Here is a 19075-nt window from a genome sequence, read left to right as displayed (position 1 = left end):
ACAGGGAAAATGGGAACCCTTTAATAATAGGCAAAATGTGCAAACGCAGGAAACCAAGAACAGAAGTCTTACCAACAGAATGCATTAGATTTTAAATAGACAGATGTTTTTGTGTTGTGTGTGTTATATTGCCTCCCATTTGCATTACATATTTGAAATAGCTTCTCCCCACACTAACTGTCTTTTAAAAAATGGTGTTAAATTGATGGTTGATTTTTATAGCCCAGCTGTGATTCTAAATACATTCTTTTTCCAATTGTGTAGTTATACTTTAAAAGAGATTCAAACTTGAAAAATGTTGCCAAAGAATACAGACTGCCAAAACTACCACTTTTTGTCTTTGTCAGGCAAATAAGATGTAAGTTACACAGAAGAAACACATGTTATAGTCTTCAAGCTATCCACTCTATCATCTGCATTAGCTTCCCCAAAGTTTTAAGTCCCGCACTGGAGCAACTGTTCTAATTTACTGCTTTTCTGTGAGAAACCAAATCAGGCTCGTGCATATTCTGAAAGAGATAATATCAGAATCAGAAAGCTTAGAGTGTTTGCAAATATTTATTGATTTATGATTTACAGAACTAAAAAGCATTTTAAACAATATATTTATTTTTTAGTTATAACAATTTTTTTTCTGTTTATTTGTGTCTGTTAAATATGAAATATTACATTTAATCATCCTGCAGGCGGAGAGTACTTTATTATTTTTGTAAAGTAAAAATGTGTGCTATTTAATAGTAGTTTATAAGTATAAGTAAGGATTTTGTGCTTCTTGAATTGCTTGTTCAACAAACTTTCTGAAAGGAAAAACATTTAATTCAAGAGGGAATTGAGTAAATGCACAATAATCAAACAGAAATCTTTGAATTGCTCCTATTTTAAAATGAAATGCACTGTATTGGAACTAGCAAGGGCTATGGCATACAGGGGTGGTCCTTCACATTTCTATATGTTGGAATATATGTACCAAGTCTAGATTCAGGACAGAATGGGTTTACCTCTTTCCATCTCACATGTAAACTTAGGGTTTTACAGCAAATTACAAAATAATGGTATGGTCCTGCGCTTGATAAACACTATTGATATTGAAACTGTTTTCATGACAACAGAACTCTTTTTCTAGTTAAAAACATTTGACAAATTATAGCACGTTTATTTGCATGATGATTTGCATGATGATTTTTTTATATATGAATACCACCACTAATATTAAAAATACTTGCTAAAATGTAACCAATTTACTTTTCTTTAAATATTTTTTTTTTCAAGTTTGTTTTAGAGAATTCTATTTGCTCTGCAGTTTTATCACTGTAAATGAGATGTGAGCTGCATGTCTTATGCTGCCCACCTGCTGCATATCTATGGTGTGACAATAATGAATACATCCAGCGTTAATTCGAGATTGTACTAATCTGGCTGAATAAAGGTTTTCCTTTGGTCAGATGGAAATGAAATCTCATCATTTGCAAGATGGTGAGGTTAGCAGGCCAATTTGTTTAGCATAGCAATTTTTTCCTGTGTCAATGGCAGCCTTAATAATAGTGATGAATAATAAAACATAATTGTGTCATTATTAATTCACTTTAAATTAGGTCTCTTTAGTTATAGAAGAACAATTTTCTTTCTCCTCTTTTGGGAGAAATGGCTATGGAAACAGTATGGAAGCAACAAATAATTATGTTTTTTTTTTCTCTGTAAGTAAGTACTATTAAGAAATGTTTAACTAAAGTAATTAAAGCAATAATATGGCTGGTTATAGCTTGGCAGTTTCAGTCCAAAAATGATGTAATACTTTATGTAGTACACAAATTATACATATATAATATAGCTTTTTTTGTTCATATATTTTTCCATGGTAGGTACGTGAAGAAGAGAGTGATGAATTAGAACACTTAATTGATAACTACTGTGAACTTCCAGTTGCTGGTGGAGTAGAAAATGGCTATGGAAAAATAAACATTCTTTTACAAACATATATTGGAAGAGGAGAATTGGACAATTTTTCCCTCATCTCGGATTCTGCTTATGTTGCACAGGTGAGTTTGACCTATTGGTTTGACCAGGAGATTTAGGAGCCTATTACCACAAGGCTTTAATGTAGGTCAGGGCTTTATAGATTTGCATTGCTTCTTAAAGAGTTACTAAATATTTGGTGAGAAAATAACATCCCCCTCTGGGTGATCAATGTATATGGATTTTATCAAACTGTGTTGCAGATTCCTACTGATTTCTTCTCTAAAGAAAAAGCGGTTTGTTTGTTGATGTGCAAAGTAAATCTGAATGGGAGTAACTTTTTCATTATTAGTCAGCTGATGTACTTGCAGGTGTTCGAATAAGGAGCATTACAGGGCCTGCACCCCATTAGAAGTAATTAACCCTTTGGGAGTATCTCACCAAAACTGAAACTTTTGTTGCAGGGGGTGTCTAAAATCTGAATTGGATCTTAGTGCAGACATCTGGGAAAATCAGTCAGCCAATCACACAAGCAGCTAAATTACATTTCTGGAGGCTTTCCAAACACCAGTAGTGTACAAAATCTCAGTTGCCATGTTGCATTGCATTTTACAGAAAGTTATACTGTAGCTCCTAATATTGAAAAAGAAAGGTAGTTCCTAATAACAATCAAATTCAACATGGCTTGTGTAGCAATTGTACTTGCTACTGTATGTTATTTTCTTTGTATTTACTATTTTTTCCCTATGAAAGTGGAGTTACTTTTCAAGTCACATTTGTTACATGAAGATTGCTTTTATTGATAACATTCTTGTTGTTGCCAAGTAATCAGCAATGGACAATCCGCTATTTTGTCACCTCCTACAGAAAGATTATTAACTAATGTTCTATTAATTGCTTATTTGCTAGTAAGGAACTTACTAACAGAGAGAGATGACCTCATCACTGTGCTGTTCCTCCCCCTTCATTGTCCATTCACAGGCTGTAAAAAGACAGGTGATCAAGCTGTATTGCATAACTGCATTAGAAGAAAGCAGGGTCCTTATGTTGGCATTAGCTGATGAAATGTTATGCCTCGTACACCCCAGATCGGACTTTCCGCCAACAAAACCGTGGAATTTTGTCTGAAGGGCGTTGGCTCAAACTTGTCTTGCATACACACGGTCACACAAATGTTGGCCAACAATTACGAAGGTAGTGACGTACTAGACGTACTTTGTGGTTTTTCAGCTCTTTAGCGCCACCCTTTGGGCTCCTTCTGCTAATTTTGTGTTAGTAGAAGTTTGGTGAGTGTTGATTCGCTCTTTTCTTTTTGCGTTTTTCATTTTGCGCTTTTCATTTAGTGTTTTTCGGTTCGTTTCTAAACGGCCGTTCGTCAACCAGACATTTCGCGGAATCAGAGGAAATAACGTGTTATTTGTTAGTGGCCTTGGATTTATTGCCTTGACATTATTTTTTTGGTTGAATAATGATTTGTTATATCTTCTATATTTTTGGATGCATAGAATGCACTTTTTGGTTAAGTTCTTTTGGCAGATAGCATGTCTAATTTTATTTGTTTTTTTTAATGCACAATAAAAAAAATTGTGGGGAATAATACTTGGCTATGTGTTTTACGTCAAATGACATTTTGGGAGTAGGCAGTTACATTTTAAAAAATACAAGGGACACCAACATAGTTGTAGTTTTAATCTTAAAAATTATGGGATAATGATGATGTGGTAACTTGCCCAAATAAAAAAAAAATAAATAAATAATATTATTCTTGATATCACTAGAAAAAAAAAGCCTTTGAAATATTTGTTTGCAATAACTCCATCAGTATCACCAGCAAAGCAGCTTCATTATTATCCCATTAAAGAAGAAGAGAATTGTGCGCTGCATTTGGAGATTTCATAATTTGCCACGTCACGCATGTTAATTCTCCGTTACGAATGCGAGTTTACAAGACCGACCGTTTCTGTCTCGTCCTTGCTTCCGAGCATGCATGTTTGTACTTTGGACTTTTGTCCGACGGACTTGTGTACACACCCTCGGAAAATCCAACACGCACATTTGCCTGTGGAAAATTTGAAAACATGCTAGCCAACATTTGTTGGTGGAAAGTCCAACAACAATTTTCCTGATGGAGCATACACACGGTCGGATTTTCCGCCAACAGCCTGACATCCAACATTTCCCGTAGGAAAGTTTGTTTGTGTACGGGCCTTTAGATCCAAAATCTGATTTTAGCTTGCCTACTAGCTATATATACTCAAGGGCTTTCAAGTGCCTGGACACAATTGAAAAAATTTCAGCCTGGCCACCTCCAGAGTGAATTTAGTTATCTTGTCTAATTTAGTTATCTTGTCTAATTCGTGAGCTGCTACAAGCCCACGTTCTCTTGTTGTTGACAGGGTGTCCTTAAAGTAGAACTATAGACAAAACCTTTTTTTTTTTTTTGATAGAGCAAGGAAGGGTTATATCCCCTGTCAGATTTTTTGTTTGCCATTTGTCCTATAGCCAAACAGAAAGTGAGAAGACATCCCTACAAATTCCTTGGGAAACCCCAGGTTACCAGAAATAGTGTACCCATTTGAAGATTTCCCCTCTATTACTTTTTTGGGGAAAACCCAAAATTTGGAAAGTAAACGTTTTCTTTTACTTTCACTTTCAGTGACAGTAGTAAACAGGACAAAGAGAGAGTGAATCCCCCTAACAGGGAATCAGACATTCAGTAAAAACTGATAGGTGTTCTAATCCCTCTGCACTCTAAAATTAAGTTTAGCCTTTAGTTAAATTTTAATGTTTCACCATATCAGAGGCACATCTAAATAAACGTCTTTTTCTCATCCACTTGGCAGTAAAGGGGCAACGACAACTACAAAGTTGTCTTTTTTGCCAAAAACATAATTTGCAAACAAGTAGATATTGGAGAATACTAAGCAATGCTTTATTTGCATGATCTGGTTGTAACAAATCTGCTTTTTTTAATGTAGTATACATTTTAGTTTGGCTGTTTTGACATTTCTTGAACATTTATTCTATTGCATTAATCGCTATTTTCCAGAATGCAGCTAGAATCGTACGAGCCCTTTTTGAAATAGCCCTCAGAAAAAGATGGCCAGCTATGACGTATAAACTACTAAACCTCAGCAAAGTTATCGATAAGCGACTGTGGGGCTGGGCCAGCCCACTGAGACAATTCTCTATTTTGCCTCCATCTGTGTTAACAAAATTGGAAGAGAGGAAGCTCACCATCGATAAACTGAAGGACATGCGAAAAGATGAAATTGGTAAAATTCTTACTTTCATATAAAGTTGCATGGTACAATCAAGTTAAAATGCAGTTGAAAAAGTATTCATACCCCTTGAAATTTTCCAAATTTTGTCATGTTACAACCAAAAACGTAAATGTATTTTATTGGGATTTTATGTGATAGACCAACACAAAGTGGCACATAATTGTGAAGTGGAAGGAAAATGATAAATGGTTTTCAAAATGGAGTCAAAACTTTGTAGAACCACCTTTCGCTTCAATTACAGCTGCAAGTCTTTTTTGGTATGTCTACCAGCTTAGCACATCAGTGACATTTTTGCCCATTCATCTGTGCAAAATAGCTCAAGCTCTGTCAGATTGGATGGAGAGCATCTGTGAACAGCAATTTTTAAGTCTTGCCACAGATTCGCAATTGGATTTGGCTCTGGACTTTGACTGGGCCCTTCTAACACATGAATATGCTTTGATCGAAACCATTCCATTGTAGCTCTGATTGTATGTTTAGGGTCATTGTCCTGCTGGAAGGTGAACCTCTGCCCAAGTCTCAAGTCTTTTGCAGACTCTAACAGGTTTTCTTCTAACTTTGCCTGTATCCATTTTCCCATCAACTCTGACCAGCTTCTCTGTCCCCGCTGAAGAAAAGTATCTCCATAACATGCTGCTGCCACCACCATGTTTCACTTTGGGGATGGTGTGTTCAGGGTGATGTGCAGTGTTAGTTTTCGGCCACACATAGCATTTTGCTTTTAGGCCCAAAAAGTTCAGTTTTGGTCTCATCTGACCAGAGCACCTTCTTTCACATGTTTGCTGTCTCCGCCACATGGCTTCTTGCAAACTGAAAATGGGATGACTTGCCACTCTTCCATAAAGGACAGATTTGTGATATGCTCGACTAATAGTTGTCTTGTGAACAGATTTTCCCACATGAGCTGTGAATCTCTGCAGCTCCTCCAGAGTTACCATGGGCCTCTTGGCTGCTTCTCTGATTAATGCTCTCCTTAACCGGCCTCTCATTTTATGTGGACGGACATTTCTTGGTAGGTTTGCAGTTGTGCCATACTCTATCCATTTTCGAATGATGGATTAGACAGTGCTCCGTGAGATGTTCAAAGCTTGAGATATATTTTTTTTTATAACCGAACGCTGCTTTAAACTTCTCCACAACTTTATTCCTGACATGTCTGGTGTGTTCCTTGGCCTTCGTGATGCTGTTTGTTCACTAAGGTTCTCTAACAAACCTCTGAGGACTTCACAGAACAGCTGTATTTATACTGAGATTAAATTACACACAGTTGGACTCTATTTAATATTTAGGTGACTTCTGAAGGCAATTGGTTCCACTAGATTTTAGTTAGGGGTATCAAAGTAAAGGGGGCTGAATACAAATGCGCGCCACACTTTTCATATGTTTATTTGTAAAAAAAAATTGAAAAACATTTATCATTTTCCTTCCACTAAACAATTATGTGCCACTTTGTGTTGGTCTATCACATAAAATCCCAATAAAATACATTTATGTTTTTAGTAACATGACAAAATGTGGAAAATTTCAAGGGGTATGAATACTTTTTCAAGCCACAGTAGGCAGCAACACAGGGCTTCCCATTATGTAAATGTATGCTTCTAAAGATTAGCTGAGTGACTTTAGGCTCAAGCAGTTTATTACATAGACAAAGTAATAGCAGTCACGCTTTATTATCCGACTAAGCCAATCAGTATTTTCCCATCAAAATGGTGGGTCCGGAGGGTCTTGTGCCCATAGACATACTCTTAGATGTGAACCAGGCAAGGTAATATTCATTACATTGTGTAACAAATATTTTCAAATCTTGTGACGTGTCAATGGTGCTCTACACCCCACGTGAAGGATTCAAAAATGTGGCGCTATCCTAAACACAATATTTGTGATAACACTCTTTACAGTGCAAAATCCTAATCTAGTGAACACATTTTTACGAGTGTTAAAAGAATATATAAATAAAAAATGAAAAAATATCAAAAATAAAAATAAATATGAAACACCCAATAAATACAATACCTAAAGTGACTCAGTGCTGACACTACTAACAAATTATATGTGTCAATCCTTCTCCAATTAATGAGTATATAACATAAAAACAAAATAGCACAGTGTACATATTATACATTGACTAAGTGACTAATATATAATGAATATAGTCTGTGAAAAATGCACACATATGTGTAAAAAGTCCGTGATAGTGATTCAATAAATCTCAACTGTGCCACAGCAAGTCCTTAATGTTTCTTGAAGTTTAATTGAACCTTCCACCACACCACTGTGTTCAGTGTTCCCTCTCCCAATAGACAGTCTCTCACCAGCTCTCTCTGCCTCCACTTTCGTATGAGGCTACCAAGCATAGGAGTTTCCAGGCTACCAGTAGGGGTTAAGAATATTCCATCCAGAGATTCATTCCATATAAAAATGAAAAAGAACTCCCAATAGTGTGATAACGTAAAACTTTTAATATCGCACACTTCAAATAACACTTCAAAAGATCCACTCACATTATGTAAACACTATAAAAGCACAGCAAAAATCCACGGCAATCTGCACACTGTAATACCAACACAGCAACCTGGATAAGCCTTCCTAGGGGGTATGCGGTCACAAGGGACCCTGCCACAGCTGACGTGTAAGAAGTCTCTCTCATCCTCTCCTCGCTCGCTCGTCCAATGGACCCACCGTCTCCCCTGATAGGCGAACCTCAGAGATTGCTTCCTCCTGTCACTAGGTATGCGGTGTTATCTTGTCCCAAGTGCAAATCGCATACCAGTGATATATACGCTACCTAAAGTGCATAAAAATACCCAGCACCCACCTCCCCGACCTATAGTAAATGGTATTGTATCAGTCACTGCAAGACTGGGCGAATATTTAGACAAGTTTCTTCAACCTAGTGTGAAGATAACAAAGGCATACCTGAAGGACACTTCGGATTTGCTACGTCTGTTGGAACCAGTGAAATTTGATCCTACATTAACATCTTACTTGGTGACGGCAGACGTAGCTTCTCTTTATACCAACATACAGCATGAGGATGCGGCGTTGGCCCTCAATTGGGCACTTAGTAAGCGGGATGACATCCCGTTTGTACAGAAGAAATTTGTGGGACATGCACTAGACTTTTGCATGTCCCACAGTTACTTCTGGTTTGATGGACAGTTCTTCTCCCAGCAGGTTGGCGTGGCAATGGGGGCGAAGTATGCCCTGTTTATGTCTGAATGGGAGGATAGGCGTGTGTTTAATATCAATAGGCCCCAATTGATCTTCTACCGAAGATTCATCGATGATATCTTGTTAATATGGGAGGGATCCAAGGAATCTTTGGAAACATTTCTGGAACAATTGAATAGGAATACAAATAACATTAAATTGGAGTACCAAATTAGTGAGAAAGTGATTAACTTTTTAGATGTCACTATAGAGAAAGTGAATGGTAAGTTAAAAACCAAGGTGTACTTCAAACCGACGGACTGCAATAGCTATTTGTCTGTGGCCAGTGGACATCATCCATCTTGGATAAAAAATATCCCGAAGGGCCAACTATTGCTTCATTAATTGGAGAAGGATTGACACATATAATTTGTTAGTAGTGTCAGCACTGAGTCACTTTAGGTATTTTATTTATTGGGTGTTTCATATTTATTTTTATTTTTGATATTTTTTCATTTTTTATTTATATATTCTTTTAACACTCGTAAAAATGTGTTCACTAGATTAGGATTTTGCACTGTAAAGAGTTTTATCACAAATATTGTGTTTAGGATAGCGCCACATTTTTGAATCCTTCACGTGGGGTGTAGAGCACCATTGACACGTCACAAGATTTGAAAATATTTGTTACACAGTTTATATTCACTAAGTGGCAGCTATAGCTAGGTTATACCAACTGTAGATAATCAGCATCTAGGTTGATTCTCCGAGGCGCAGTGGTGGTCAACTAAGTATAGGGTGGATATTATACCTAGAAGTACCGCTTATCAATATTCATTACATGTCTATAAATTCTTTAAAGTGATTGTAAAGGCTAGTTTTTTTCCGTATAAAAATAATAAACACGTTATACTTACCTGCTCTGTTGCAATGGATTTGCACAGAACAGCCTGGATCCTCCTCTTCTTGGGTCCCTCTTTGCTGCTCCTGGCCCCTCCCTCCTGTTCAGTGACCCCCACAGCGAGCAGCTTGCTATGGGGGCACCCAAGCTGAGTCACAGCTACCTGTGTCCATTCAGATATGGACCCCGGCCCCGCCCCCTCTCTCCCCTGATTGGCTAGCTGACTTTGATTGACAGCAGCGGAGCCAATGGTGCCGCTGCTGTGTCTCAGCCAGTAGGAAAGAGAATCTCGGATGGCTGAGAGATTCCTGGACATCGCTGGACAGAGAGGGACCTCAGGTAAGTATTAGGAAGTGCTGGGGCAGCTTTTGCACACAGAAGGCCATTTATCTTTTAATTCATGGAATGCATTAACCACTTGCCGACCGCCTAACGTAGATATACGTCGGCAGAATGGCACGGGCAGGCAGAATCACGTATATATACGTGATCTGCCTCCCGCGGGCGGGGGGTCCAATCGGACCCCCCCCCGGTGCCATCGGCGGTCGGCATCTGACTGGGAGCGTCGGGAGGCGAGGGGGAGACCATCCGATCGTGGCCCCCCCCTCGCGATCGCTCCCAGCCAATAGGAATCCTCCCCTGCCTGTGTGTAGTTTCACACAGGCAGAGGATGTGATGTCATCTCTCCTCGGCTCGGCAGTTTCCGTCCAGCGCCGAGGAGAGAAGACATGTAAGTGCACACAACACACACACACACACAGTAGAACATGCCAGGCATACCTTACACCCCCGATCCCCCCCCGATCGCCCCCCGATCCCCCCCCAATCACCCCCCCCCCCTGTCACAAACTGACATTAGCAGTATTTTTTTTTTTTTTTTCTGATTACTGCATAGTGTCAGTTTGTGACAGTTACAGTGTTAGGGCAGGTAGTATTACCCCCCTTTAGGTCTAGGATACCCCCCTAACCCCCCCTAATAAAGTTTTAACCCCTTGATCACCCCCTGTCACCAGTGTCACTAAGCGATCATTTTTCTGATCGCTGTATTAGTGTCGCTGGTGACGCTAGTTAGGAACGTAAATATTTAGGTTCGCCGTCAGCGTTTTATAGCGACAGGGACCCCCATATACTACCTAATAAATGTTTTAACCCCTTGATTGCCCCCTAGTTAACCCTTTCACCACTGATCACCGTATAACCGTTACGGATGACGCTGGTTAGTTCGTTTATTTTTTATAGTGTCAGGGCACCCGCCGTTTATTACCGAATAAAGGTTTAGCCCCCCGGTCGCCCGGCGGTGATATGCGTCGCCCCAGGCAGCGTCAGATTAGCGCCAGTACCGCTAACACCCACGCACGCAGCATACGCCTCCCTTAGTGGTATAGTATCTGTACGGATCAATATCTGATCCAATCAGATCTATACTAGCGTCCCCAGCAGTTTAGGGTTCCCGAAAACGCAGTGTTAGCGGGATCAGCCCAGATACCCGCTAGCACCTGCGTTTTGCCCCTCTGCCCGGCCCACCCAAGTGCAGTATCGATCGATCACTGTCACTTACAAAACACTAAACGCATAACTGCAGCGTTCGCATAGTCAGGCCTGATCCCTGCGATCGCTAACAGTTTTTTTGGTAGCGTTTTGGTGAACTGGCAAGCACCAGCCCCAGGCAGCGTCAGATTAGCGCCAGTACCGCTAACACCCACGCACGCAGCATACGCCTCCCTTAGTGGTATAGTATCTGATCGGATCAATATCTGATCTGATCAGATCTATACTAGCGTCCCCAGCAGTTTAGGGTTCCCACAAACGCAGTGTTAGCGGGATCAGCCCAGATACCTGCTAGCACCTGCGTTTTGCCCCTCCACCCGGCCCAGCCCAGCCCACCCAAGTGCAGTATCGATCGATCACTGACACTTACAAAACACTAAACGCATAACTGCAGCGTTCGCAGAGTCAGGCCTGATCCTTGCGATCGCTAACAGTTTTTTTGGTAGCGTTTTGGTGAACTGGCAAGCCCCAGCGGCCTAGTACACCCCGGTTGTAGTCAAACCAGCACTGCAGTAACACTTGGTGACGTGGCGAGTCCCATAAGTGCAGTTCAAGCTGGTGAGGTGACAAGCACAAGTAGTGTCCCGCTGCCACCAAGAAGACAAACACAGGCCCGTCGTGTCCATAGTGCCCTTCCTGCTGCATTCGCCAATCCTAATTGGGAACCCACCACTTCTGCAGCGCCCGTACTTCCCCCATTCACATCCCCAACCAAATGCAGTCGGCTGCATGAGAGGCATTTTCTTTATGTCCTCCCGAGTACCCCTACCCAACGAACCCCCCCAAAAAAGATGTCGTGTCTGCAGCAAGCGCAGATATAGGCGTGACACCCGCTATTATTGTCCCTCCTGTCCTGACAATCCTGGTCTTTGCATTGGTGAATGTTTTGAACACTACCATTCACTAGTTGAGTATTAGCGTAGGGTACAGCATTGCACAGACTAGGCACACTTTCACAGGGTCTCCCAAGATGCCATCGCATTTTGAGAGACCCGAACCTGGAACCGGTTACAGTTATAAAAGTTAGTTACAAAAAAAAGTGTAAAAAAAAAAAAAAAACACATACAAAAATATAAAATAAAAAAAAAAATAGTTGTCGTTTTATTGTTCTTTCTCTCTCTCTATTGTTCTGTTCTTTTTTACTGTATTCTATTCTGCAATGTTTTATTGTTGTTATGTTTTATCATGTTTGCTTTTCAGGTATGCAATTTTTTATACCTTACCGTTTACTGTGCTTTATTGTTAACCATTTTTTTGTCTTCAGGTACGCCATTCACGACTTTGAGTGGTTATACCAGAATGATGCCTGCAGGTTTAGGTATCATCTTGGTATCATTCTTTTCAGCCAGCGGTCGGCTTTCATGTAAAAGCAATCCTAGCGGCTAATTAGCCTCTAGACTGCTTTTACAAGCAGTGGGAGGGAATGCCCCTCCCCCCCCAACGTCTTCCGTGTTTTTCTCTGGCTCTCCTGTCTCAACAGGGAACCTGAAAATGCAGCCGGTGATTCAGCCAGCTGACCATAGAGCTGATCAGAGACCAGAGTGGCTCCAAACATCTCTATGGCCTAAGAAACCGGAAGCTACGAGCATTTTATGACTTAGATTTCGCCGGATGTAAACAGCGCCATTGGGAAATTGGGAAAGCATTTTATCACACCGATCTTGGTGTGGTCAGATGCTTTGAGGGCAGAGGAGAAATCTAGGGTCTAATAGACCCCAATTTTTGCAAAAAAGAGTACCTGTCACTACCTATTGCTATGATAGGGGATATTTACATTCCCTGAGATAACAATAAAAATGATTAAAAAAAAAAAAATGAAAGGAACAGTTTAAAAATAAGATAAAAAAATAATAATAATAAAGGAAAAAAAAAAAAAAAAAAAAAAAGCACCCCTGTCCCCCCTGCTCTCGCGCTAAGGCGAACGCAAGCGTCGGTCTGGCGTCAAATGTAAACAGCAATTGCACCATGCATGTGAGGTATCGCCGCGAAGGTCAGATCGAGGGCAGTATTTTTAGCAGTAGACCTCCTCTGTAAATCTAAAGTGGTAACCTGTAAAGGCTTTTAAAGGCTTTTAAAAATGTATTTAGTTTGTCGCCACTGCACGTTTGTGCGCAATTTTAAAGCATGTCATGTTTGGTATCCATGTACTCGGCCTAAGATCATCTTTTTTATTCCATCAAACATTTGGGCAATATAGTGTGTTTTAGTGCATTAAAATGTAAAAAAGTGTGTTTTTTCCCCAAAAAATGCGTTTGAAAAATCGCTGCGCAAATACTGTGTGAAAAAAAAAAATGAAACACCCACCATTTTAATCTGTAGGGCATTTGCTTTAAAAAAAATATATAATGTTTGGGGGTTCAAAGTAATTTTCTTGCAAAAAAAAATTATTTTTTTATGTAAACAATAAGTGTCAGAAAGGGCTTTGTCTTCAAGTGGTTAGAAGTGTGGGTGATGTGTGACATAAGCTTCTAGATGTTGTGCATAAAATGCCAGGACAGTTCAAAACCCCCCCAAATGACCCCATTTTGGAAAGTAGACACCCCAAGCTATTTGCTGAGAGTCATGTTGAGTCCATGGAATAATTTATATTGTGACACAAGTTGCGGGAAAGAGACAATTTTTTATTTTTTTAATTTTTTTTTGCGCAAAGTTGTCACTAAATGATATATTGCTCAAACATGCCATGGGAATATGTGAAATTACACCCCAAAATACATTCTGCTGCTTCTCCTGAGTACGGGGATACCACATGTGTGAGACTTTTTGGGAGCCTAGCCGCGTACGGGACCCCGAAAACCAATCACTGCCTTCAGGCTTTCTAAGGCCGTAAATTTTTGATTTCACTCTTCACTGCCTATCACAGTTTCGGAGGCCATGGAATGCCCAGGTGGCAAAAAAAACCCCCAAATGACCCCATTTTGGAAAGTAGACACCCCAAGCTATTTGATGAGAGGTATAGTGAGTATTTTGCAGACCTCACTTTTTGTCACAAAGTTTTGAAAATTGAAAAAAGAAAAAAAAAAATGTTTTTTCTCGTCTTTCTTTATTTTCAAAAACAAATGAGAGCTGCAAAATACTCACCATGCCTCTCAGCAAATAGCTTGGGGTGTCTACTTTCCAAAATGGGGTCATTTGGGGGGGGTTTGTGCCACCTGGGCATTCCATGGCCTCCGAAACTGTGATAGGCAGTGAGGAGTAAAATTAAAAATGTACGCCCTTAGAAATCCTGAAGGCAGTGATTGGTTTTCGGGGCCCCGTACGCGGCTAGGCTCCCAAAAAGTCCCACACATGTGGTATCCCCGTACTCAGGAGAAGCAGCTAAATGTATTTTGGGGTGCAATTCCACATATGCCCATGGCCTGTGTGAGCAATATATCATTTAGTGACAACTTTGTGCAAAAAAAAAAAAAAAAAAAAAAAATTTGTCACTTTCCCGCAACTTGTGTCAAAATATAAAATATTCCATGGACTCAACATGCCTCAAAGCAAATAGCTTGGGGTGTCTACTTTCCAAAATGGGGTCATTTGGGGGGGTTTTATGTCATCTGGGCATTTTATGGCCTTCAAAACTGTGATAGGTAGTGAGGAGTAAAATCAAAAATGTACGCCCTTAGAAATCCTGAAGGCAGTGATTGGTTTTCGGGGCCCCGTACGCGGCTAGGCTCCCAAAAAGTCCCACACATGTGGTATCCCCATACTCAGGAGAAGCAGCTAAATGTATTTTGGGGTGCAATTCCACATATGCCCATGGCCTGTGTGAGCAATATATCATTTAGTGACAACTTTTTGTAATTTTTTTTTTTTTTTTTTTTTTTTGTCATTGTTCAATCACTTGGGACAAAAAAAATGAATATTCAATGGGCTCAACATGCCTCTCAGCAAATTCCTTGGGGTGTCTACTTTCCAAAATGGGGTCATTTGTGGGGGTTTTGTACTGCCCTGCCATTTTAGCACCTCAAGAAACGACATAGGCAGTCATAAATTAAAGGCTGTGTAAATTCCAGAAAATGTACCCTAGTTTGTAGACGCTATAACTTTTGCGCAAACCAATAAATATACACTTATTGACATTTTTTTTACCAAAGACATGTGGCCGAATACATTTTGGCCTAAATGTATGACTAAAATTGAGTTTATTGGATTTTTTTTAGAACAAAAAGTAGAAAATATCATTTTTTTTCAAAATTTTCGGTCTTTTTCCGTGTATAGCGCAAAAAATAAAAACGGCAGAGGTGATCAAATACTATCAAAAGAAAGCTCTATTTGTGGGAAGAAAAGGACGCAAATTTCGTTTGGGTACAGCATTGCATGACCGCGCAATTAGCAGTTAAAGCGACGCAGTGCCGAATTGTAAAAAGTGCTCTGGTCAGGAAGGGGGTAAATCCTTCCGGGGCTGAAGTGGTTAAGATAAAAAACCTTCTGCCTTTGCAACCCCTTTAAACTCTTTTGACATTTGGCTGGTGTAACCTTGTGATTTCTGCTGTATTAGACAACTACTGTAAGTCCATAGTGTGCCTTCCACCATCCATATGTATATCTGAAAAACTTATCAAGTGGGTAAGAGAAGGGAAGTGAGGAGTTGATTACTTGTTTGATCTCTGTTGTTCCTCTAAGGTTTATGCCAGAATTGTCTTCTTAATACATGCCTACATACCAGTATTTTTTTTTTTTTTTTCACAGCACCTTTTACCCTTTGACTGTCACAGCTTTAACAGCAGCCTTGAGTTTGTTTTAGTTGTTCTCACTAATTATAGAATTGATCGTATCAGCTGCAGAGCTGCCTAATAACTTTTACAAACCTAACAGATGTGTTCCACCCCCTCCATTTTTCTTTTCTCTCTGACTTCTACCGCTGGTATAGTCTTCTCCTCTGACTTCCTCATATCTGCATTTATAGAAAAACTCCATGGATTAGGTCACTATTTAAAATGTGCTGGCTTACAATGAGTTGAATCCAATGAGTGTGTGGCACCCTACATGCATATCTTTTAGCTACATTTTTTCTAGGCACTGGAAGTACATCTATTGCTATACTTCTGGCGCTCCTACACTGGACCTTCGGGTCCCGGATTCTGCAGCTTCTCTGCCCAGTCACAGAAGAATTTTTATTATGTGACCCTATTCCCGAAATGGAAAGTATTCTGACAGTGAACAGCTAAGGGGATGGACAGGCAGTCACACAGCACCTGCACCTTTCCTGTCAAAGTGCTGGGAGTATAGGCAAAGCTGTACTCCCAGTGCTCAGTAAAGGTGTAGATTTTAAATAAAAGAGATAAGTCCTCCAGGTGGCATAAATCTTGTTGGACTTAATCCATTGTAAGCAAGCACATTTTTAATAGTGACCTAGTTCCTGGAGTTCTTTAAAGTATCAGAATAGTGAGCGAGGAGATAGTCATCATGAATCTCATAATACTATTAGTGTATCTTACTGAAAAACGTTTTGATAAACATACTGTGCTGTAAGCTATGCCCTTTTAGAAGAAAAAAAGTTTTTGTTTTTTTTTCAAGGCTGTAATATTTGAGCAATAGTATCATTGGCTTGGCCACTTGAGATACAAAATGGAAGGCAGTGTCACTGGGACCAGACTGTATATACTTTAAGTGAGATTTATTTACAGTTAAACAAAATCTATTCAAACACCAGCAAACATAAAAGTATGTGAAATAAGTGAACCAAAAACCCAGTGACAGAATACCTGACAAATAATTAACAAACAGAAGCCTAACAAACAACTAAGTATATACAGTAATATATATACAATATGGGTAATGCAGAAAAGCAGGGGAAACTGGTGGTGCAGGTAGTAGATGGGAAGGGGGGAAAACTGGGAGCAGGTACAAGGCAGCAAGGTACAGGGAAGGAAGCAAGAACAGGATCTAGGCAAACAAAATTTGGCAACAGCAAAACACTGGAATGAGAGGCACTTAGCAGGGTAGGACCCAAATACCATGCAAGCAGCCAGCATCTGGTGGATACTGATTACTGGGGTCTGCTGGTTGCTGGGAGGCGCCCACTGATGAACACTGGAATCTCAACCCTCCGCCCAGAGAACCACAGTGCCACCAGCAGGGCGTTCCGGGTCCTGAGAGTCCGAAAGCAGACATATAAGTCTACTGTTTTCCTGTAACCTGAGATGAAGAATGGAGACCTGTATAGATTACTTTAGCAGTCCAAAACAACCTTAGCAGCCTTTGAGGGGGAAGTTGAAAGCAGACTCCAGATATGCAAATGAGAAGAGAAACACAGGCACCTCTAGGTTAGAACTGTAAACATTTTAAATGAGATACAGGTGCATTATCCACTTACATGGAGGTTAAGGAAGTAAGACACAAGTCCATCCACACAGGCGTGGCGTTCACTGCAGAGCGGCGTTCTGAACAGCTGATTTTTCTGCCTTTGGGGGAGAAATCCTAGCCAGCAGGATCTTTAGGACCATGGCGATGAAACCGAGGTTTGGATCAGGTCGATGGTGAGGGCTGGAACGCGGCGCCAGGTTGAAACGGCGTTTCAGGGCATGCACACTGGCAGATGGGACACAGGGCGCGTTCTTTTGTCAAGCTAGTGAGACTTTGGCTGATAACAGCCTTATATATGCCTTGGAACACTGCCATTTAGAGGAAAAGATGTGACATACTTTCCAACATGAAATACCCATAGCTAAAATAATATAGATATCAACAGACTGTTAACCGCCTATGGTTCAACAGAACTAACATGACATTACATAACAACTTCAGTTCTTGGGGTAATTCCATATAAGAATAGGCAAAGATACATGAAATTATGACTACTATATTTGTATGTCAATAAATTGTAAATTAATTAAAAGGATATGTTTACACTCTGTGTGTATATCACACAGAGGCCAGTAGTACCTAGATACCTTTTGCAAAGCAATGATTTTTTTTTTTTTTTTTGTAAATTGACAATTTTTATTACATTTTTCATAATAGAACACAAATAGAAAATTAAAGTAAAAGGTGATACATAGTAAAGTGCAGTAGTGGTTTCCAGAAAAGAGCCCGGCTCTAATAACAGTTATAACATGAAGTTAGTGTCACTTTACATGTCTGTCTGAATGTTAGAAAAATAGGAAAAAATTATAACAGGTGGACAAACTTTAGATTTATACCACTGGATGTATACCTTGTACAACGTAACAGAAAAAAAGATTGATAGAAAAAAGTATAGGAATAGAAATTATAGAGAAGAATTGAGAAGAAGGAGAGTTAGCAGAAAGTCTAGAGTGGTATGAGTAGAATTGAGTAGGGAAAATAGGGAAATAGAATGAGGGCAGTGGGATCGCGCCCCCCCCCCCCCGGGAGCCCAGTCCCCCCTCGCCAAAGGGAAAGACCAACCCTCCAGAGGGCGTCACATGGCGGTTTAGGTTATGGGATTTTCAAAAAGGACCCATAGTTCCCATACTTGATTATGTTTCTCAAGTTTGTCAGTTAAGGAGGCCGTGAGATATTCCATCCTTTTGACCTCTCTGATCCTGGAGTGGAGTTCCGACATCGAAGGTGGTTCCCTCTGCTTCCATTTTAATGCCACCAAACAACGTGCAGCTGTTAGGATATGTGATAGAAGTTTTTTGGATCTTCTAGGGAGAGAGATTGGTGGGAGGCCTAACACAAAAACCTTCAGGTCGAAAGGCACCCCTGGACCGAGGATGGCCCCCAGGAGGGAGTGAACCAATTCCCAATATGGCACAATCAGGGGGCATGTCCAATAAATGTGGTATAGGGTTCCCCTATCCTTATGGCACCGCCAACAGCGAGAGTCAGTCAGTGGGTACATGGAGTGGAGCAAGTCAGGGGTCTGATACCAATGGAACAAAATCTTGTATTGGTTCTCTTTATATAGCGTACACATAGAGCTTTTAGTGGCTTGAGACCAGATGAGCTGCCATGTGTGGAGAGGAAGGTCTGCACCCAAGGCTTGCTCCCACTTACCCATGTATACATGCCGGGGACCCTCTGGTGAGAAATCGTGTGTTAGGAGCTGGTAGGTTTGTGAGATCATGCCTTTAGGGGATGAGCTCTCCAAGCACAGCTTTTCTAAATCAGTTAGCGGGGAGAAATGGAGATCAGGGACTAAGGATTGTGCATAGTGTCGTATTTGTAAGTAGCTAAAGAAGGCCTGTTTGGGAATGTCAAATTCTCTTTGCAGATCTTGAAATGACCTTAAAATACGGGTCCTGGGGTCTATCAGTTGGCCATAGCGGAATAGGTTCCTTTC

At 40.3% G+C, this 19075-nt stretch overlaps 1 protein-coding gene across 2 annotated transcripts in view; it reads left to right on the top strand.

Moving 5' to 3' along the window:
- ASCC3 (activating signal cointegrator 1 complex subunit 3) overlaps positions 1 to 19075 on the top strand; it is a 1208179-nt gene that overhangs the window by 898110 nt on the left and 290994 nt on the right. For both annotated transcript variants that reach the window (XM_073626995.1, XM_073626996.1), the window contains exons 20-21: positions 1860 to 2036; positions 5003 to 5228. In XM_073626995.1, the coding sequence (XP_073483096.1) occupies positions 1860 to 2036; positions 5003 to 5228 (403 nt within the window). The remainder of the gene's footprint in view (positions 1 to 1859; positions 2037 to 5002; positions 5229 to 19075) is intronic.

The sequence above is a fragment of the Aquarana catesbeiana genome, linkage group LG04 (genome assembly GCF_042186555.1).
Source record: "Aquarana catesbeiana isolate 2022-GZ linkage group LG04, ASM4218655v1, whole genome shotgun sequence".
Lineage (NCBI taxonomy): Eukaryota > Metazoa > Chordata > Amphibia > Anura > Ranidae > Aquarana > Aquarana catesbeiana.
This window is presented reverse-complemented; position numbering and strand designations above follow the sequence as displayed.